The sequence below is a fragment of the Trematomus bernacchii genome, unplaced genomic scaffold, assembly GCF_902827165.1.
Source record: "Trematomus bernacchii unplaced genomic scaffold, fTreBer1.1, whole genome shotgun sequence".
In the NCBI taxonomy this organism is placed as follows: Eukaryota; Metazoa; Chordata; class Actinopteri; order Perciformes; family Nototheniidae; genus Trematomus; species Trematomus bernacchii.
In genome coordinates this window covers 14,873,874-14,897,741 of record NW_022988043.1, presented here as the reverse complement: position 1 = coordinate 14,897,741, position 23,868 = coordinate 14,873,874, and the positions used below count along the sequence as shown (strand labels likewise).

The window sequence follows — 23,868 nt, the reverse complement described above, 5'->3', positions numbered from 1 at the left end:
GGGTAGGTACGTTTGAGAAACCGGCTCGAGATCGCTAGAATTTGAAAATACACAACCGGAGAAAATCTGCCACTTCCTTATAGAGCCCCTCCTCCAACACACACGAACGCGCACATGACCAATGAGGGCACGAGATAAGTTTGTGCACAGATGGAAGGCTGACAGGCAGGTAGGCCATCCAGTTATTTTAGCCGGGCCGGCTAAAATGATTGGTCGTGCTTTTTACAGTATTACGGCTTCCACAGATGACATTTTTTTATGGATTTGTTGTCAAAGCACTTAAGATATTCATTGCTATCGGGATGTTAAGAGCATTCCATGGAATATAACAAAACGTGTATCTCGAGCCGGTTTCTCAAACTTACCTACCCTACCTTTAAGGCTTAAGCTTATCTGGTGCTAATGCATCTACAAGAGCAGGTCCCTCTTCGACGATTGTATCGTACGTCTGACCTGTTCTCTTTCACGGTTCATAACCCCCTGCTGCTCAGAGAGGGAAACTGCTTATATGTTAGGTACAGTTATATTAAAGAGGCCCTATTGTGCTTTTGGGGGGTTTAAGTTTCCTGTTGTGTGGTATAGGTCTTTGTGTATGTAAATGGTCTGAAAGGCTAAAATCCCAAAGTTCCCTCCAGAAGGAGTTTATCTCTCACACATCCCCCCCCCCCCAGCCTGAAACACCTCCATTGGACTCCTTTGTTTACTTACGTAACATAATGACATCACTATGTAACTCTGGCGATCCTCTGAGAAGCACTCCAACACATTGTACGTGGTAGGCTAAGGGTGGGACATCTCTGAGCGGTTGACCAATCACAACAGAGCCGGCCAGCTAAACAATCAGAGCAGACTGGGCTCTGGTTTCAGACAGAGCGTGAAAAGAGGTGCTGCAGCACAGGCAGTATGAGAAAAATAAAGGGATTTTTGAACATTAAAGCATGTTAACATGTCACAGTAGAGGATCAAAATACAAATATGAACCTGAAAATGAGCATGTGCCCCCTAACACTAAGTAAACAAACATTACTGAAGATTCAGGAATGCTTAAATTAGGATTGTTGATAATATGCTTACAGATTTTGTATCCAGTAAATTCTGATGTGAACATTCAAAATGTTTTTATAATAATACTAATAATAGAATCATATCAATCAGCAGATGCAAAGATATTTTATATGTAGTGGCACTTCAGGGGTAAACAAATCTCCCTTTGGTAAAGACTATTTATCTGTCTTTGCTCTGAAGCTTGTCTTCGGGGATATGGCTGTCAGTCAGTGTTTTGCTGACCTTGCTCATGCTGGCTCTGGTCCTGCTCTGTTATCTCTCCTGCTCATCAAGGCTGCAGTAAAGTTGCTCTAGATAAGGTTGTGTGGGAGACCCTTCATCCCCCCTGCAGCCTCTTAATCCAACTCTCAAAAAGCTAGTGCACGGAGAAAACTGTGTATACTCAAAATACAGTATGTCATATTGGGCATTGGGCCTCATATAGCAGCCTCAATCATTTGCAGCTGATACACTTGTCAGGATATCACTCATTTCATTTCATTTCAAACCTTTATTTATCCAGGTTGTATCCCATTGAGATCATTGATCTCTTTTTCAAGGGAGACCTGCTCAAGTAGGTTCCACATGAAACATTAAAAACATAAACAGAGCAACAAAAGGACATCATACATTAGCATTACAGGGATTACAGTTGACATAACTATCCACATGAACAGGTACCAACAGCTTCCGATTCAGTAGCATCCAACCGAGCTTTAAAAACATTTAGTGGCACCAGATTGCTCAGTTTCCATTTCAATTGCAGACTATTCCAGGACAGTGGAGCTGCGCATCTAAATGCTATCTTCCCTAAGACAGTCCTAGCAGTTGGCACATTTAATAAAACCACAGCATGCGATCTCAGGCAGTAGCCACTTACAATTCGCCGTGAGATCAGGGAGCAGATGTAGGATGGAAGTTTCCCTAACATGGCTTTATATATAAAAATGTACCAGTGACTGAGCCTCCGTACAGTTAGCGAAGGCAAACCAGCCCTTGCATACAGGGTACAGTGATGGGTTAATGCTTTACAGTTTGTCACAAATCTCAGTGCACTGTGATACGCAGCATCTAACTTGACCAGGCAATTGGCAGGTGCATTCATATAAATCAAATCACCATAGTCCAGCACAGGTAAAAAGGTCACAGAGACTAGCCTTTTTCTGGCCTCGAGCGAGAAACAGGACTTGTTCCTGTAGAAGAAACCTAGCCTAACCCTCAGTTTTTTAAGCAGGTTATTGACATGACGTTTAAAAGTGAGACAATCATCAAGCCAGATACCAAGGTATTTGTAACAGGCAACCACTTCAAGTTTTATTCCTTGCGTAGTTACAATATCTAAAACAGGCTCTGGTGTCTTTTTAGCTTTTGAAAGCCCATCAAAATGAACACATTGGGACCTTTCAGAGAGGTAGTTCACAAACCACCCCACTGCATGGCTGGATATGCCAATACTGAGTAGCCTCTGCTTTAAGATGCGATGATCGACGGTATCAAACGTTTTGGAAAGGTCAATAAATAGAGCTGCACAACTCTGCTTATTATCTAAAATACTCGCCACATCATTCACCACTTTCATTGTGGCAGTGATGGTGCTATGTTGCTTTCTGAAGCCTGACTGATGTTTAGACAGGATGTCATTTGTACATAAAAACACCTTTACCTGCTCACTCACTAGGCGTTCAAGAACCTTAGCCAGAACTGATAATTTAGAGATGGGCCTATAATTATTTAATAAAGTGGCCTCCCCACCTTTTAGTAGAGGCAGGACATACGCTGACTTCCACAGTTTTGGAATTGTGTTTGTGCTGAGGGAGAGGTTAAAAAGAGTAGTGAGAGGTGGAGCAATAAAATCTGCAGCTATCTTTAAAAAGAAAGGTTCTACGTTGTCCGGGCCGGCCGGTTTCTTAGGATCTAACTTGGTTAAAGCTTCACGAACAACATCAACAGTAAAAGGAGTAAAACTAAAAGGGTTTTCCAAAACACGTTTTTCAGAGTCACAGACTGTGGTGTTCACAGAAGCAGAGTTAGTCACAGAATCAAACAGAGAGCCACAGGACACAAAATGCTCATTAAAACAATTTAACATAGTGGCCCTGTCCGATATAGTGCCAGATGCTGTGGTAATGCAGGGAGGTAGCTCATTACGGATATCACCGGTGGATATCGATTTTATGGCTTTCCAAAATTTTCCAGGATTATTCAGGTTCTTTGTGGTAACTGACAGATAATACTTAGACTTAGCACTTTTTATTTGTGATGTGAAGCTATTTCTTAGCTGCCTAAAGCGTAGCCATTCTACCTCTGAGCCTGATTTCCTAGCCTTTGCCCAGGCCTTGTTTCTCTCATGTAGGAGACTAGATAATTCAGCAGAAAACCAAGGGTTGTCTCGTCCCTTCACTCTAAATTTACGCAGGGGTGCATGTCTATCTATAATTTCCATAAAACCAAGATAAAAATAAGACCATGCAGTTTCTACATCAGCACACAGATTGATTTTACCCCAATCAAAATCAAACAGATCATGAACAAAACCCTGCTCCACAAAATGTTTTTTGTCTCTCTTACTGATAATGCAAGGTTTAACCTTTTGGACTTTTGTGTCCCTAATTGTGGCTACAACACAGTGGTCACTCAGATCATTTGCAAATACTCCCACAGATAAGTATTTATGGGGAACATTAGTTAAAATGATATCAATTAAGGAGGATTTATTTGGGGACTTAATGTTAGGGCGAGTAGGACTGTCTATAATCTGAGTAACATTCAGAGAGATACAAAGGTTTTTAAAATCCTCTGACACAGAAGTTAACCAGTCCCAATTAAAATCACCAAGCAGCACTATTTCCTTGTAGTCAAGTTGAGATAAAAGTTTTGCCAATGAAGATAAAGAGTCCTTGACAGCTGAGGGGGGTCTGTAGCAGCCCACCACCATGAGCTGTTGACCCTTCGCTACTTCAATATTTAAGGCAAAAAATTCTAGTTGTTTACTAATAGATTTGGAAACCATCTTGGTTACACAAAACTTATTTTTCACATAAATGGCAACGCCACCACCTTTTTTAGGACGGTCGGTACGATATACACTATAACCATTTAAGTAGATGTCAGAGGCCAAAATAGATTTATCTAGCCACGTTTCTGATAAGACAATGATATCAGCATCAGTCGAGCTCGCCCAAATGCGGACAAAATCTAACTTAGGTAACAGACTGCGCACATTTAAGTGAATGAATCCCAACCCAGATCTAGAAATAAAATCAGCAGGAGTAGCTATCTGACTACTACTGCTACTGGGCGGTCCAGGGTTTGGTTGTACATTCCCTGATAGCAGAGGTGTGGACTCGAGTCACATGACTTGGACTCGAGTCAGACTCGAGTCACCAATTTGATGACTTTGGACTCGACTTGACAAAATCACAAGACACTTGCGACTCGACTTGGACTTGAACACCAATGACTCGGGACTTGACTTGGACTTGAGCCTTCTGATTTGAGGTGACTTGATAATTTAATTCAGGGGTCTCCAACACGCCGATCGCGAGATGCCGCTAGAAGAGCAGACTCCTGTCGGGGAGAGCAGAATCTTCAGCCGCTGCAACTCTTGCTGAGAATCCATGCAGGCGGGGGCGGGACTTTATTTTGCTGAGCCACCATGCGGCCAATCATATGCGAGGACACACTAGGATCATACCATTATGTGAAAGAAGGGTGGGGGGCAGACGCTCCAAAGACAGCAGGTGTAGTGGTACAGGCCAGCTACACAGAGCGACGGGGAGACGGGGAGCCGGATTTAAATGCAAGCACGTCGGAAAAAGTCAAGAAATTTGCGAAAACCGAAAAAAGAAGTAGCATCTGGCTGCATTTCAATGATATTGGAGAAAGCAAAGCTGAGTGCAGGATTTGTAAAATGAAAATAACCTTCAGAGCAGGGTTTTTTTTTGGTAACCACTCAGGATTTATTGCCAGAGGTGGGAGAAGTTCAGATCTTGTACTTGAGTAACAGTACCAGAGTGTAGGAATACTCGGTTACAATAAAATATCCTGCATTCAAAATGTTACTCAAGTAAAAGTACAAAAGTATTATCATCAAAATATACTTAAAGTACCACCTGCAGAGGGATCTAGATTCAGGTGTTCTTTTCCCCATAGAGACGCCTCGCTGCACATTATCCCTTGCATAAAGATAGATTGTGGGTCCCTTATAACATGCTGTACACAGTGGAAATAAACATTCTGGTCACCTCAACATGATCTTATACATTAAACTCCTTCTGAATCAAACCGTCACGGTAGCCTTACCTTACTGATCCCTCTTACAATAGAAGAAAACACGTTACTTTACCAGCAGAGAGAAAATGGATTATTAAATTATTAATGTGACTAATAAAGAGCAGTTTGATTATTAAGTATTATTCTGTTGATCGATGTCATTACATTTGTTGAAAAGCACATAAGGACTTGTTTAAGACTCGTTTTGTCAAAGTTTAGGACTTGGACTTGACTTGAACTTTCCCATCCTGACTTGAGACTTGACTTGGACTTGAGCGCAAAGACTTGAGACTTGACTCGGACTTGAGCGCAAAGACTTGAGACTTGACTCGGACTTGCAAAACAATGACTTGGTCCCACCTCTGCCTGATAGTAATAATAGCAAAAAAAACAAGCACCTTTTCCTCTTAACCGACACACATACATTGTCATCTGCTTTAAAGTCACCAGCAAACTCCGCGAAAGTGAGATTAGAGCTCAAGAAACAGTCCTGAAGAACCATCATAGCAGGCAAGTGAGAAAGACAAACATTTGTCGAACTGAATGTCTGTGACAAGGCAACCAGTAATTGTTTGTGTAACACATCCGAATCTTTACAGGGGATGTCGACTGCGGGCGGTAGAACAGACCTGAACCCAGTCGACTTCTCAGGATGACGAGAGAACTTCTCATTGTCCAAAATAGCTAACAGGCATAGCAGAATCACGATAGGGGCCATTTTCCCAGACCAGCACAGCATCTGGATAGGCGCGCAAGCAGGCCCGAAACGTGGAGGCGCTCCGGTCTCTCCGCGATATCCCCGGTGCAAAACCTCCTCAGCACAGCAGGATAGGCGAAGCAGGCCCAGCTCGAGGCATAGAGGCGCTCCGGTCTCTCCGCGATGTCCGCGGTGAAGATCCTCCTCAGCACAGCAGTACAGGATAGGCGAAGCAGGTCCAGCCCGAAACGTAGAGGCGCCCCGGTCTCTCCGCGATATCCCTGTGGTAAAATGAGGGATCATTATCAGTGATTATCATTATCAGAAGATGTTCTTTCTCCATATTCATCACAACCTAGTGGCTGTGACACTAGGCTGTGGAAAAAGGCTGAATAAATACAACATTACTAATGCAGATGCTTTTATACAGGACAGAGGGGGTCACTGAATTGGTTGGGCTCTATGAAAATGATATAATACACAACACACAATACTTCTCCTATTTTGTAGGTGTTTATTTGAATATCCGGTGCACTCTTTATCCCCATCATCGAAACACCAAATGAGGGAATATTTTTTGTCAAAACAGTTTCCATCTTTTTTTGTTCCTTTTCATTGTCTGGAAACAATTTTGGATTTTTTACACTTTGGAACTGTGCCATTTAGAAAATCATGTTTTTATTTCCTACAATTCTACTGGTTCATGTGATGAACATATTCAGCAACACTAAATACACATTCAAACAACAAGCAATGATGTAATAAATGATTACATAGCTTTCCATTATGCCAAATGTGTCACAGTTATACAACATGTTACTATCCAGCACAGATTGAGTGGACTGCAAGCAATAGAGGAAACACAATGCGTCCGTCTGTGTCGATACTTGGCAACGGAAACATAGTCATAGAGTCAAAAAGAGAGTGAGTCCTTCACAGTGGGGGTGAATCGAGCATAGGCTGTTATCTGTGAAATGCTGTTGTGAGGGGAGGTTTGGGAAGGAAGGAGGGGTGCATTGATACTGTGGATCCAGTGAGCAGCTCCATGTGACAACTGCTTTGTTAGAAGCCCAGCCATCAACATTGAGTATGAAAGGCTAACTTGAAATTGAGCAGGAATAATGGAACAGGCCCCTATCCATCTGTCACACCTGCAAGCCTTATGCTTTTATGTGCAAATAGCGCATTTAAAAAAAAAAATGCGATAACAAAGCAATTACAAAGAAAAAAAGGAAACATCTGATCTGTGTTGTGCGCAAAAGAGACACAAATTAGGACAAAAACAAATGTAAATGCAACATTTTCATTAATGATTTCTATGATTTATTTATGTTGTTTTGTCTGTCTGACTGTTTTGTTTGTTTTACTCCTGTTTTTTCTGTAAAGCGACCTTGGGTCCCCTGAAAGGCGCTATATCAATTTAAGTTATTATTAGGGTCTGAGACCTAGGTCGGCGAAGACCCTATTGAAATCGGTCGCGCAGCGACCGATAAACCTTTGACCCCCGCAACATATGTGAAAACTCACCAAATGTTGCACGCGTGTCAGAAGTGGTGCAACTTCAGATGTGTAATTGGTTCCGGAACTTTGCGTCAAAAATTGCGTAGGCCACGCCCACTTCCGTTTTTAACCTAAACTCCCCCCACTTTAACTTTCACGTAAACGAACGAAACTCGCTACGCATATCTAGGGTGCGGAGACAAACCAAAAAGCCTCTTGGAGGGGTGTAAAATAACATACAGGAAGCCGGCCATTTTGAATTTGGAGTCGGAAAAACGCGATTTATCGCGTTTTTCGTCCTCCGCACGAAATCTATCTTCTCCCAGGGACTTTATCCGTACGACTCGAAATTCGTCGGGTAGCATCTCGAGACATGGGCAATTAAAAGTTATCACGGAAGTTTTTTTCTTTCGCACGGCACAGCCGTTATTTGGCGCCAAAGTTCGCGTTCGCTCGATGCTAGGCCCATCAAACGCCATGGAATACGATGATGTCATAACTGAAACTGACATGCTCACAACGCCACCAAACTTCACATGATGGTTAACACTGCGGCCCTGAACAGCTCTACGTCAAAGTTTATGTTACTTAATATGGCGTTACCATGGCAACGCATCCCTCGCCGTAAAACACGATGTTGTCTTAATTCAATGGAAAAGGTTCAAAACGGCACCAGACTTCAGATGACAGTTAATGGTCCGGCCCTCAACAGCTCTACGTGAAATCTGAGATCTCACCGTATGCCGTTTCCATGGCAACGCATCCCTAGCCGTAAAACACAATGTTGTCTTAAGTCAATGGAAAATGTTCCAAACTGCACCAGACTTCAGATGACAGTTAATGGTCCGGCCCTCAACAGCTCTACGCCAATTCTGGGATGTCATCATATGCCGTTTCCATGGCAACGAATCACTCGCCGTAAAACACGATGTTGTCTTAAGTCAATGGAAAATGTTCCAAACTGCACCAGACTTCAGATGACAGTTAATGGTCCGGCCCTCAACAGCTCTACGCCAATTCTGGGATGTCATCATATGCCGTTTCCATGGCAACGAATCACTCGCCGTAAAACACGATGTTGTCTTAATTCAATGGAAAACCTTCCAAACGGCACCAGACTTCAGTTGACAGTTAATGGTCCGGCCCTCAACAGCTCTACGTGAACACAAATAAAACACAATGTTGTCTTAAGTCATTGGAAAATGGTCCAAACTGCACCAGACTTCAGATGACGACTACTAGTCCGCCCCTCAACAGCTCTACGCCAATTCTGGGATGTCATGATATGCCGTTGCCATGGCGATAGATCACTCGCCATCAAACACAATGTTTACTGTATGATACTGCTGTAACTCCCATTTACGTTGTCCGATCGGCCTGAAACTTCCCACGTTTGCCAACGGCCGAGTCCGGAAAACTCCTGCATGATACCTCGACGTGCGGACAACAGCCTGCGGAGCGTCGAAGACCCGCTCAACGCTGCTTGCAGCTTTAATTATTATTATTATTATTAATATTTATTTATTGTTTTTCCAACATTTGTGCATTTACAGCACTCTTTAAATGTTGGCATATAATGCCATCTACTGATTAAGTCGTACATACATTTGCATTTTCTTTTACAATTTTCAGAAGATTTGGTATTTTCTGAAAATGTGGTTCAAATATGCACTAGACTGCTAATAAAGCAAATAGAAACTGCCTCCAGTTTACGTCCCCTCAGAACAGGGTCGTATGATTGACACAGCTGGCTTGGTTTTGGAGTCATTTCCCCTTTTTACAATTTCTTCATGGTGGGTTTAGTTCAACAAAGCTAATTTATAAACAAGCCTATAGAGAAAGCATGCTAATGACAATTAGAGGCATGAAATATTATTCTTGCTTTCATGAATTTTAAAGACATTAAATGAGGTTAGTTTGTCATTTACATTTAAAGCACTATTTTCACAATGTGTGCATGCAGACAAGGAGTAATCTAACCAGGTACTTCTGTGAGTATGGATCCCATATTGAGGTACATTAACATTCCTTACAGCTATAACAATTATTCATACAATCAGGATAAAGCTGATCACTTCCATTATGAATATCATAAAATAAGAAATTAGTGGAAAATGACAACCAGTAAAATACATATATTTAAAAATGACTGATGCAATTAAGACAAGGAATGAGCTATTCCTGCAGTTGCATAATGGGATGAGCGTATAGGGAAACTGACAGGTGGACTGAATGCAAATGATATGAACAAAAGCCATCGGCTATTCCTGGACTTATTCTGCATTTCTTTTGTCACAGTCTACCTCATAGTGAACATGTTGAGGAAGGCTGTTTAAGAAGAATGGCAGGTCAGCTTTCAGATACATTTTTTGTTCAGATTTAACACTGGGTCACACATCAATGTAGCGTTACGACTCTGACACAGGAAGCTGAAGATGGAGCTTATATTGCTTGGTATTCAGAAAGAAAGTCAGTGGCGTGAAGTGGAGAGGAGCAGTCGACAGCAAACACACAGCAGTGAAAGTGTGTGGCTGCAGACCATTGACTGCTGTGATTGACATCAGGCTGCTACTGTAAAAAGAAAAAGAGGCTTTGATTCAATCAAGTGCTCTCAGCTCACTAGACTACAATAAGTACATTGTTAAAGGACATTATTCAAAACACTATTCAAGATAGCAGACGCATTTTTATCTTTTGGACTCAGTACCAGAACATGCATGGGGCACCTGCTCTACCAGATGTGCTAAAGTGGCGCTCTCAGCAGGAGCATTTTAATAGTCACAGCTGCAGAAGGTGTGCTTAAGAAAGACACTGTTAGCATGTTGCCTAAAAGCTAATTACAGTCTCAGATGGAGTTTGTACAGGCCATATACAATTATAAGAATTAGAATTCTGTGCTAATCTCATTAGCACAGAAGCTAACATGACTTCAGTCATGCTTGGATTACACAGAGTCCATTTTTACTCACAGTTTTTCTTACCATAAAGGTAGATGTTTGTTAGCAGGCTGCGTAGACGCTAACAAGAATGTTGTCCCATTTGGAGTTTGCAGAGTCAAAAGACAAACTGTCTTATAAAGGTAAACATTTGTCAGAATGCTGCCTTGAAGCTAACACCCCCACAATTTAGTTTGATTCCATGGTGTCAAAGATAACTTGCTGCCCTAATTCGGCGCTTGTCAAACTCTTGAGTGTGTTTTATCTTCTCCACTCTTACATTTTTTTCTCGATGAGGAGTTCGAAAAAATCTTCTCACCAGGTTGGTCGGTACGAAACTGAGACATGAAGGGAACTTAGAAAGAAGTGAAAAAAAAATTCTGTGGAGTTGTTGAGTACGCAGTTGAAAATGTACTATATTACCTAGTAAAGAGGGTAGAAACACCCTTGGCTTAGCTCATGCTTTAAAGTAGCATCGTAGCTACGATTCAAGATATCAATGCTTTTCTGTCTTTCTTTTAAATAACTACATTTGCGTATGTAGAGATTTTCTTCCTATTACCTTTTTGTAAACTAATACTAGTTTTTTTACTAATACAACATATTTTTACAGAAACATCAGGATAAGACCTACATATAGTTGGGGATGTGTTTTTTGCCAGCTCTAATGGTATTAATACTGTCACTTATTTGAGTTATATTAACATCATCAGCAGTATAACTAATACCCGCACAGAACTAGAAATAAACGTTGTTTCTATAGCTGATCAAATATAAGAGATGCCCAGACCAGGAAAATGTTAAATGTGTGTCCTTTTCTAGCATAATATACCTAATTGAACATATCGGACATAATCTACTTAAACTGGCAGCTACGTGCTGATACTTCCTGATAAGGATAACGAAAACGTATGGCAGAAATGAAAAGGTATAGAACTGATATCAGGCACACACACCCACACTCACTGCACACCCTTTCTATATGAAACATTCACAACTTCTCCACGTTTTCCTATCTGCTCTTGCAGACTTGTCTGAAAGGCCCTTTTCTCAGTGGGGTTCAGTAATGGAGGAAGCAGCGATCTCGGGGGGGGGGGGGGAGTGTTGCCCAACACTCTTCCCTGAATGTTACTCACATTATACTAAAGGGTTTAGCTTGAACTATTCCAAACACACTTGGAATCATCTTAGGAAACTGCCAGGGCCTGCACATCCCTAGAGATGACTGTGAATAATTGATTTAGACCAAAGAGACGTTTGCATTTCCCTCCAATTTCCATTTAGAGGACAGTCTTGAGGAAGTGATTCAATAGTTGACTAATGCTTGCAACACTGGAAAGTCTTTTTCTCCTGTACAGGTTTATTTAGATTCAAATAATTAAGGTCACATGGTGCAGCAATTACCCATGTGATATGCTAAAATAGATGATATACACATTTTCATGTCTAAGGACCTCCAGCGGGAGATTTTCTGTCCTCAGGAACACCGCCTCAAAAAACATTTTCAACAGTGTCACGGTTATCTAATCAGATTTCACCTCACTCTTACTGAACTTGCAGTTTGCTTAACTTTTTTCCAAAGGCTCAAGTGTCTTGTGGTTTCTCTTTCCGCTGCCTTCAGTGTTTTTTTATATTTCTGGGTCATACGAGGGAAAATAGACTCAGGCATTTTCTGATGTGTCAAAATGTTTCCTGTATAAGGTGTGTAAACATTCTGAAGCTCACTCAGTAGGTAAACATGGCACGCGTTTTACCCTCGTTTCCACAACTTTGATGTTAGCGAGATGGCATTAACATTCTGGAGGGAGAGCAGGCGAGGTGCTTGTGTTCATCAGATATCCCTCAAACCCGGGGGGGTGTTGGTAACACGGTCAGTCTGGCATTCGCAGGAGTTTGTGAGAAAAGAGGGGGCGAATGTGTGACAGTTTCTTGAAGGATGATCTCTCCTGTGTCTGTTCAATATAATTTCTCAGGGAGTGGTCTAAGTACTGTGGCTCTGTAAGAACTAATCAGCATTCAAATAATATAAAACCTGATTGATGCACTCCTAATGGAACATTAAGTTTCATAAAGTGGCCGGGGGATAACCCAACACTGGCCAACAGCACAGCGTTGTGGCCCGATGATTTATGCAAAGTGTTAATTTTGCATCCAAAACTGCTCGCATAGCAGTTAGCTTGGACATTTGCCACCCAACTCCGCTGCAGCAAGTAAATTACCTTTTCAAGACAATTTCTGGATATCTGAAATAGGAAATCTGCTAGCCATAAACAAAAAGTAGCAAGATTGCAGAGAAATTCATGAAACAACAAATAATGAATAAAATTGAAATTATATTTATTTTATTATTGCATGGAAATTAAATGTATTTTTCTTAATGTCTCAAAATGTATTTTCTTAAATTAATAAATCAATACAAATTCAATTACTTTGGCAGGTGTGGTGAGATAAGGCCAACCATTCATTGCGACTGTGATTGATGTAATGCTCAACAAGATAACCCTTTGCTAGACATAATTACAAGGCATTTTGAATTACAGTAGGCTTTTTTTCCTATTCTAACTAAAAAGATTTTACGGTTATAAACACAAGCCAAAACACCTAGGGAGAACATGTCTGGGTCTGCAGCAGCTTATGTTGATCCTGCAGCTTCATTCAGAGGCAGAGGCAGAGGCAGCGCAGCACCCACTGGCACATGCATTATTCCCTCAAAGTCCTTTTTCCGCAGCTGGAAACTTTTAAGAATGGCGGCACCAGTCCAGCCTTGTTTAGTCACGCAGAGAGGCATTATCTGAAAAGAGGAATGATGCCAGTCCTCCCAACAGAGGCTGTCTGGATGTGTAATGAGATTGCGGGATGGTGAAGTGATCCAAGGTACAGTCTAGTCAGTAATGGCGGACTTTGTCAGCATTTCAGAGTCCCCCAGCATTCTTCTTGTCATGCAGACATTTTGGAAATGCATCACCTAACAACATTACCTAGTTGTAATGACGACTTTTAATGACATGAGTCTGTTCAGGGCTTTGTGAAATGACCACATTTGTCTTTTTTGTTTTTCCCAAACAGAGAAGGAAAGCCTTTTCCTCCATCAATCCCCGTCAGTCTCCGGCTCTCTCTGGCTCCATGCTTATAATCCTGGAGCAATGGGCTCGCAGTATGGGCCATTATTCTCTCCAATACTTTTTCTCTGTGTTGGTCAATAGCCATGGATGTAGTCAGAATTGAAAAGGCTGATTTGTTCCGCGGAGGCAGACGGATCTGAGCACAGGGGCAGCAGCACATCAAGATCTCATTTTATGGAATTCGATAGCTTTCATTTCACAGAAATGACAAAGAAAATGTACTCATATTTTTCAATTACGGATTGGTTTATTAATGTGTTGACATCATAGACTGTATATATAAAGGTTGCCATCCATTCAATTTGGACGAATCCAAAAAAGTTCTGGCATAGCCTGACATGAAATTGGAATCTTTTCTCCTTTTTTTTAATCTGAGTGCGAAACTGTGCTTTGTCCTTGTTACAATCTCGTCAAGCTTTTTTCTCTTTGCTTATCTGAGCATGTGAGCATGAGACTTGGCAAGAAATAAAGCAAGAGGGTGAGAATTTCAGATTTTTATGATTGCTGTTAGTTGAGCGGAGATTAAGGGTTTCAAAATCTGTCATGTCAAGTCCTCATAAGAAATCAAAGGAGCGCAAAGGCCCAACCCCGTCATATCCATTTAATTTAATTTAGACTTATATACAATTGTGTTTTAAGTAATACAACAAAAAATGGAAGACTTAAGCATTCATTCTCAAATCCACCAGACTCCGATCTTACCTGAATGTAAAATGATTTACCTTAGGCTGCTTGAAGTGGATGAAATGTGTGAATTGTTGAAGAAAGGAAGAAAATGGAACAATGTATTTTATTATATAAAGCTTAAATATGTTAAAAACTGTGTTAAAACTCTGAATGCCATAGTCATGTATCGTATAGTTTAATGCTTTAGCAATATAAACAGGATGTATAACAGAAATCCTGACATGGGTGCTCATAAAGACCTAAGTACGCACTTCCTCTTTCGAGGAGATGAACTCTCTATGCATTTCCCCTTTCGAGGAGAAACATCTGTTATGTATTTCCTCGCTGGAAGTGAACAGTTAACCACAGCAACGAAGAAGGACACCTCTAAACGCACCAGCTTGCACGCAAAGCATGTGACAAACCACGTGTCAGACCATGTGACAAGCCGCGGGAAAGAAGAGGATAAAAGAAGACTGAAGAACATCGGAGAGCAGTTCCTCTTTGAACCCAGTTCGAACTTGAACTCTCCTGCTTTAGCAAGCCACGGAAGACGATCGTATACTTACTCGTATTGAGGCAAAGATCTCGGATATAATATGTATCTGGGCAAAACGCATTTCATTTTTTATTGATGTGTGGTGCTATAACTTGTGAAACTTTAATAAAACTACCTGTTCACATTTGTGAGAGGAAACTAAAGTCCATGTAGCCCTTCTGATTATTGTTGGATAAGTGACAAGTCAGATGGCAAAGTAACCTGTTCCCACGCAGCTTGAGTCCTGAGTCCAGTTTGATTCCAGTGTCCTGTTCCTTGGCTGAGGATCAATCCCTGACGGAGTCTTGCAGAGACACCAGAGAGAACAATAGGTAAGTCGCACCTAAGATAACTCTGTTGCTGGATTCTATGTCATATTGGAGGTCGCCACGATCGATTGATCTTAAATACGGCAGCAGTGCTTTACGGGTATTGAATCCCAAGGTTTCAGAGGTGTGTTCATTAAGGTCCGTGTTTAAAGTCTAAAGGGAAAAACTAACTGGGTAAAAGTTGTAATGATGTGTAAAACTGATGAATGGAGGTAGTATAGAAAGAAGGGAGTTTGTCGGTAACACGTGGTGGTGTGTGGGTCACACCTTTTATGCCCGGTCTGAGTAAAAAAATGATTTAGTAACACAACAAAGTCTGCCGCTAAAAGAAGAAAACATACAAAGGCAACCTCATGGTGAGGCAACGGACATTCGCGGAATAATTCATGTCCCCTATAACCCAAAACCCCTAGGGATTGGCCCGGAACCACAAAAAAGAATCTTGGAGAGTATAATAAAGAATGCCATCTCAATTATAAGTCCACAAGAACCAGTGCTGCTCACTCGTTTCGGAGCAGGCAATTTTGGATATGATGAGGATGCCTCGTTTATGGCAATGTTTGCGGTTCTCAGGGATAATGTAGACAGACAAATATACTGGGTGGAAAACACTCCAGGAGGGTACGCAAGGGCAGCATACTGGCTCCTCTCAGGACAATACAAACAGTACTTCCTAGAGTCAGGCCTAAACATAGATGTACGGGAATTTGATCCGCAACTAGCGCTCCTGATGGATAATCTAAACATGGGATATCCAAAACGTACAAGTGTAGACCCGACAGCAAGGCCACCCCCGTACAATTCACAGACAGGGATAAACCAAGGAAAGCTTAAATCCAATCTCACTCTTAACAAACATGTTAAGAGGAAGTATGGCAATAGTAAAAAGAGGAACTGAAACCCCACCGGCACCTCCATCAACCCCGGAACCTCCGGAAAGTGATGGGGCCCCAGCGGGCCTTCCCCAGCCACAATCATTACCCACAGGTACAGGCACAGGCCTACCCAACGGGAACCCCAACCCAGTAGCACCATCACCCCCAAATCCTCCTATAGGAGGCAGACCCCCAAAGAAACCAAAACCGGTTCCCCCACAGAAAACAGGGGCATTACATAGGGGTCCCATTATAGTAGGAGGCCAAACATTTTATGTAACAACGGCCAAACCAGATGAGAGGCCCTCAACCCAGGGGAAAATAGTAACGTTCAGGATCCCAGAGCAATGATTGGAAGACCAGGATCATGAGTCAGAAATGAGAAGGATAGCTAAAGCAATAGTAATAAATATGCAGGGGAATGAAGTACATACAAAGACATGGAGACATAACATGGCTGTCATGCATCAAGATGCTGTAGAATGACAAGCAGGGTTCCCAGCAGAAAGGGCAAAAGGACTAGGGCCACAGTCAGGATACAGACTAACATACCCAGAGCCAGACCACAAAGCCTTCACCAGCTTCACCCAAGTACAGATACATGTACTGGGCAAAAGCCAAGGAAGAGTGAAAAGTATGGATCTGCAGGCTTTGGCAAAAATGATGCAGGAAGACATAGATGACCTAAATGATGACCAGGAAATGAGGGGAATAACATTTAGGTGCAGAACTCAGGGAAAGAAACTAGGAAGCTGGAATGGAGAAAAACTGGTCAGCTGGAATCCATTGCCTACCATGGGATTCTCTCCCCCACAGTAAAATCATCTACATTCTGGTAGACCTGAAAGATGAGGAAACAGCAATAGAAGCGTTGTTCTCATCCTATAAGGAATTTATGGAGGATGAGTGATAAGTGATGAGGAGGAACTAAGACGCCCAAAGCCACAAACCCCAGTGGAATCAGGCGACAGGGAGACAATAGACAGTGCACACGCAATCCTAGAGGATAATGGCGGAAATAATCAAGTCCTACCTATAGAAGGAGAGACAGAAGCCCAAAGACAAGGTAGAAATGAACAGAATAAGAATGTTAACCGAAGTCCTTGGCAGTCAGGTGAACGAGAACCAAAGACCAGGAAGGGAGGTAGTAAGGTTGAATTTTGACACCCCTGACATCCGAGCACGCCCACATACTACCCCAAGCAGGTCATATCCCCCCCCCCTCACCCCCGTCACATTCGGCAAATCCAAGGGCCCCCTGGTCTGACCCAATCATAGAAAGTGAACTCGTCAGAGCACGCCATGCAGCCAGTAATTTTGCCGACGACCTAGAGTCCCGGAATAATAGCGGACGGCAGCTGAGAAACCAGATAAGAGCAACTGAGAGGTCACCAAGGCCCGCTAGATGGGAAATTAATGAGCCAGATGTGTCCCCCGTGGCTCCAAGCCCGGAAAGACATGTAAGGTTCAGGGAAACGGCTAGGGCCAGAAACAAAAAATCAAAACCAATTCCCCCTATGAGACAAAATAACATAAACACCTGGCCTCTAGAGGATGAGCCTCTATGGACATCAGGAGGAGAAGAGGAAGAGGAAACACAGTTCAGACCTAGGTGGTTAGGAGATGAGGAAAAGGAACTGCCTAAACTGATAGATTCAGCGTGGTACAACGCGAGTATGGAACAAAGGCAAATTATGCCACAAACAAGAACATGCGCAGCCGTACTAGGACAGGCAGGAGTAACTCCCAGGTGGAAGATGATGCACCTGGGAAAAGGTTATGATCAGTTCAGGAACATGTTAATCGATAGGGATCAATCAGTACAAAACTATCTAGAGGGGATGCAGTTTGGTGATGAGCCAGACTGCCCCCAACCCATAGATAGAGCAGAAAGAATCTTTCCCTATCCAAACATGGGATATCCAAAACTTACAAGTGTAGACCCGACAGCAAGGCCACCCCCGTACAATTCACAGACAGGGATAAACCAAGGAAAGCTTAAATCCAATCTCACTCTTAACAAACATGTTAAGAGGAAGTATGGCAATAGTAAAAAGAGGAACTGAAACCCCACCGGCACCTCCATCAACCCCGGAACCTCCGGAAAGTGATGGGGCCCCAGCGGGCCTTCCCCAGCCACAACCCATAGATAGAGCAGAAAGAAACTTTCCCTATCCAAGGGCAATAAGTACCCCTCTCAGTCAGGGAGCTAGAAGTTTCACCCCTGAAAGCCCAGAAACAGAAGAACGAGGTCAAAGGTCAGATCATACATATGTCAACACGAATAATAAATCTGTGTTGGAAAAAATCCCATCCTTACTAACCATGGTCCCGGTGAGGAAAAAGGGACAACAGATGGGCGAGTATATAACCAGTTTAAAAGAAGCTGGCATAAGTGAGGAAGATTTAGATGGGGACCATATGGGAATGTATCTGAGACTCACAGGGAGTATAACGGCATCAAAGAACAAGAAAATCAGTGAGCTAGCCACAACATTTTGCCTGCCAGGACAAGATCCTGACGAAGGAAAAATAGATAGGCTAGTGGAGCAAACCTGGAATAAGGAACTACCAATAAGAGAGGCTATGGATATCATAGTAGGAGAAGGTATGAGTAACTTCAATCAGGAGAAATTCCTGATGAAGGCACCAGGATGTAAATCCCTCGCAGCAGGCTGGAAAGTGTGGTCTAAAGCAAGGAAACAGGAAAAACAGCAAAGTCCTTAAGAATGGACAATGGAACGCATTTTAAAAACAAAGAGGTTCGGACATTTCTCGAAGGAAATGGTATACGAGCAATTTGGAGCATAGCATATATGCCCCAGACTAACGGAGTTGCGGAAAGAGCAGTGCGAAGTGCGAAAGATTTTATTCGGGCAAATGACGTACGGCACTGGGACGATCCAAATAATCTATTGCTATTAAATGAACACATTAGCATGGAAAAAATAATCACTAATGACCCGAGTAGTGTACCGAAGATACCCACAAATGACCTAACGGTAGGTCAGAAAGTATGGGTAACAAGAGGCCTGAAAAACCAGGGTGTAGGGATTAAACACTCGAACGAAGGCCAGGATGAAATTGTTATGATAAAAGGTAAAAGGTAAAGCCCTCATGGTAATCACACTGAATAACCTAGGACAGCCGGGAGTAACTTGTATGATCTGCTATGTATATTTTACAGAAGGAAGATCTGCAGGGAGGCGTACTCCAGTCAGTATATCATCAACATAAGCTTAACCTCCACAGTTCATCAGGGGAAATAAATATCTGTCCCTGCTGTGATACAGAGGGAACAATACAAGTGTTCACTAAACCAGGAAGCTCAGAAGAAATAATACAAATAGTACAAAGAAAGCAAACTACCTGGAAACCAGAATGGCAGACAACGATACACTCTATGAAGAGATATGCAGTGGAATCAACCCAGACCGGGACCAGTGGGTCCCCATTGAAGGCGATGATGGGATTGAACCTTGGGACGAGGGAACCAAACAAATCTGGACCCCAGAGCTCCTGGCAGAAGGAGAACAGGGATCATTGCCATCATTCCTGTCCTCCCCCCACACCCTTGAAGAAGAGGATATCTCCTATTATGTCGACAACCTCATCATCAACTGGCCAACCTTCCCCGGGCCCTCAGTCACCAAAGTTGTGGACGGACAGCTCGGGGGAAACAAGCCCGATAGACCCGGGAGCCCCAACCCACCCACGGTACCAACAAAAATTGACCACTGTGATGGAGGGACCGAAGGAGGAAAACCAGCAGAAAAAGATATTCCAATACAACTTCAGCCCTTGCAGCCCGGAGAAAATAGAACAAAGCGAAGAGGTACCCCTCATCACCCAAAAAATAATGGACCTTCAGATGCAACCCTATCACCCAGACTTGGACCCCCGTCTCTCCTCGATCAGGTCAACACACTGGCTCAATCCACAAGCCAGGTACCAACTGATGGAGGAAAAAAGAACAGAGGTGGGAAAACCTGTTTTGAATATCCGCCGAAAGAAACGAAGAAATACCCGGGGAAGGTCAAAAGCTCTAACAAAGGTGAGCCACCTAGTAAACGAATCCAAATTGATGGCCCTGGAACCAAGGCCTCAATACCCAAGACAATGTAAGACGCCGCAGCTCAACAACTAGAAGATATTGGGCAAACCCCCCACAAAGGTGAGAAAACAAGTCACCTCCAAATTCACAGACAAAACAAAAAAGCAATGTGACCCAGCGAACGCAAGACGGTGTGCGTCATGGGCAGGGGAGTATGTTGCAGGAGAACCCATAGAAGGATCACCCAGAGTCCCGCCAGGGTGGGTGGTAGCCACATGGGGAGGCGACTACTTCATCTGCCCAAAAGAAAGATGTCCACCATACGGAAAATGGCTGGACAATGAAGAACCTCCCGTGCATATAGAAGTACGGGATGCCTTGAAACCTCTGCTGAAAAAGGTTTCAGAAGAAAATGATTTCCGAAGCCAGAACAACCTTAAATATGTTAAAAAACTGTGTTAAAACTCTGAATGCCATAGTCATGTATTTCCTCGCTGGAAGTGAACAGTTAACCACAGCAACGAAGAAGGACACCTCTAAACGCACCAGCTTGCACGCAAAGCATGTGACAAACCACGTGTCAGACCATGTGACAAGCCGCGGGAAAGAAGAGGATAAAAGAAGACTGACGAACATCGGAGAGCAGTTCCTCTTTGAACCCAGTTCGAACTTGAACTCTCCTGCTTTAGCAAGCCACGGAAGACGATCGTATACTTACTCGTATTGAGGCAAAGATCTCGGATATAATATGTATCTGGGCAAAACGCATTTCATTTTTTATTGATGTGTGGTGCTATAACTTGTGAAACTTTAATAAAACTACCTGTTCACATTTGTGAGAGGAAACTAAAGTCCATGTAGCCCTTCTGATTATTGTTGGATAAGTGACAAGTCAGATGGCAAAGTAACCTGTTCCCACGCAGCTTGAGTCCTGAGTCCAGTTTGATTCCAGTGTCCTGTTCCTTGGCTGAGGATCAATCCCTGACGGAGTCTTGCAGAGACACCAGAGAGAACAATAGGTAAGTCGCACCTAAGATAACTCTGTTGCTGGATTCTATGTCATATTGGAGGTCGCCACGATCGATTGATCTTAAATACGGCAGCAGTGCTTTACAGGTATTGAATCCCAAGGTTTCAGAGGTGTGTTCATTAAGGTCTGTGTTTAAAGTCTAAAGGGAAAAACTAACAGGGTAAAAGTTGTAATGATGTGTAAAACTGATGAATGGAGGTAGTATAGAAAGAAGGGAGTTTGTCGGTAACTCGTGGTGGTGTGTGGGTCACACCTTTTATAAAATTCCACATCAAATTCCAATTTCATTGCAGCAAATTAAACATTCAAGATATAAATATGGATAATTCCTACTAGGTATTAAACCTTAAACACATTCAACGTGTGTCTCGCTGCTCTCCTCGTCCCTGTGATCTCTTCGCCTGGATTTTTGCCTCATGTCCCTGACGTCTCCGTGCCAGCCAGCTTCCTGCCTCCACTGCCGTTTACTGTGCCTCTGCTAAAAATAAACTTTTTGTTTTTGACCATCTCTCTCTCTAAGTCTTTTGCTTTGGGGTCCAATATCTCTAGGCCGTAACAGTTCATAACAACTTGCCGCCTTAAATTGGGGCTTTTTATACTTTGTGTGTTTTATTTTCTCCATTCTTCTACCACAGAAAACTATTGCCCAGTGCTGCAGTTCCTCTCAGCTCTATGGAGAGTTTTATCATTTATCAGCTCATTTTGGTTTTGTTTCTGGCAAATGTACTGTTTTGATTAACTGTCACTGATATCACCAGTTGTTGTTTTTTTAGACAAAAAGGCCTGCTGAATCAATCAAGGCCTGCCAATCACCAAACAACTGACAGCAACTAGAGCATTTTAGAAGGCTCTTGAACAAAACATCCCTTGGAAGATTGAGGAGACCAAAACAAAGTCAAAATGAGAGTGAAGATTAACCAGACACATCATCACTTTAAATTAATGCTAATGACTTTGTGTCTGCCTGATGTCTAGATAAACAACATTTTAAAGTCAGAAGAATGTATGTTGTTGTGTTAACAGTTAGCTGCACTTCCCTCAAAACCATTACATGTTGATGTAAGGGAAAGCAGAGAATAAGATCAAACACTCCTGACAAAAACACAGAATCGACTACAAGTCTTCAAGTCAGGCAAGCCAGCAATGATTGTTCTGCTTTGCTCAAACAACAAAATGGGTCCTTTATTTGTCATCATGTTCAAAATGACCTATTTTGCAGCACAAGTAGTCCTGCACTTGAATCCACAATGAGTTTTAGGGTTGAATTGACCCCTTCCAGTCTTGGAGAGAGAAACTTATGAGCAGATGAAAGCAGCAAAACGTTTCCGCCAGAGTGCTGCAGGGGGGTGCATGGTGAATGAAGGAAATCTGGGACTTAATGAGCGAAAGATTCGACTCTTGACTCAACTGTGTAATCATTTGGCTTCAAAACTCTTTGGAGTGATTTCCATTTTTGCACTTTGGGTTTTTAAACTGAACATGTTCAGGTCCACTTAATAGATTCAGACTGGCACCTGCTGAGTTAATGTGGACATTTGTTTCTAGGTGTACTTGATGGTAAGTATAAAATAACACAAATGTGCATTTTATATTCTACTTACATCATTACCAATTCAAATTAAATTGTGAAAATATATTTTATTCAGGTGGATATTGCTTAGTTTTCTTAATCATCCTCTCATCTGCAGCCACAGCAGCATTTAGTGACCAAACATCAGAGTGAGAAAGCGTGGCCATAACGATCAGTTTCTATCTAATACCAGCCTTAACAACAGCTCACCTCTCACACACAACGGAGAGTGTACAACCAGAACCTGAGAGACCTTAGCCTGGCAGGGGGCAATCATTAAACATTTCCAGTGACAAAAGATCCTGTGACATATCGGAGTCTGAATACTGCAGGTACTGAGTTGTGAAAGTGGTCTGACCTTCAAAGTTCCATCCTGTTGAGAGGGCTTTAGGTGGATGCTCTCGTGGATAAAAGGTGGCCCATGTCACCCGAGGATACAAAGTTGGTTGTGCCCTTTTTGTGTCTAGCCAGCGGTGGTTTGACACTGCTGACACTGTTACATAGACCAATGGTCTGTGGAGCAGTAGAAAATGCCAGCCAGCACAATGCATTTTTTATACGAGGAGAATAATAATACTCAGTGGCCGGGTTTATTACAAGGACTTTATAACCAATTCTGACATTGAAGTTTATAAATAATCTTTCCGGGGCATGAGTTTACTGGCATATTTTAGGAGTAAGGCCCTAACATTTCCTGGATGTTTTTTTATATAAAGATGTTTTACCCTAAGCACATACACCTGTCTGTTTATTTTTTCGCTGTGTGTCCAACCCATAAACCTTTTTTAGAGTCTCTGAAAACCGTGCTTGCTGCAGATGAAAAATGTGTCATGAGAGCGATGACAGTGAAGCAAAAGAGATAGAAGTGTTAGCCATGTAAAGTGTATATCTTATTATGACAAAGTTCCTCAAAACAATTCCATAAATAGAATAGATGTGAAGATATAGCCAGGACATCACTGCATATGTTGGTGAAATGTTGTGTTATCCATAAAGCAGGAGTATTTAAGAAATCATTTAAAGACAATTGGATGGATGGAGGCCCCATAGTTATATTTCATTGTAGGGACACTGTTTAAAATAAATAAAGGAAAGACATTTTTGAAAGCTGCCTGACAACTTCTTTTAAATATATTTCAGGGGATTACTAATAAGGCATCTTATGATATGATCCATTCAACATTACTTTACATCTCACCGCCAAATGATTGGCTAAACATGTACATTGAAATGTG

The 23,868-nt window shown here is 42.3% G+C and overlaps 1 protein-coding gene across 1 annotated transcript; it reads left to right on the top strand.

The window, feature by feature from the left end:
* The first annotated feature begins 14,492 nt into the window (after positions 1–14,492).
* On the top strand, positions 14,493–21,097 carry LOC117472918. Its single transcript, XM_034118365.1, has 2 exons — positions 14,493–15,107; positions 19,167–21,097. Exon 2 carries the CDS (start codon positions 19,361–19,363, stop codon positions 20,102–20,104), a length of 744 nt encoding a protein of 247 aa, XP_033974256.1. The 5' UTR covers positions 14,493–15,107; positions 19,167–19,360; the 3' UTR covers positions 20,105–21,097.
* Positions 21,098–23,868: the final 2,771 nt, after the last annotated feature.

Excerpts from the sequence above, each read along its gene's own strand:
- LOC117472918 (XM_034118365.1), top strand. The coding sequence starts at position 19,361 with ATGGCAGACAACGATACACTCTATGAAGAGATATGCAGTGGAATCAAC.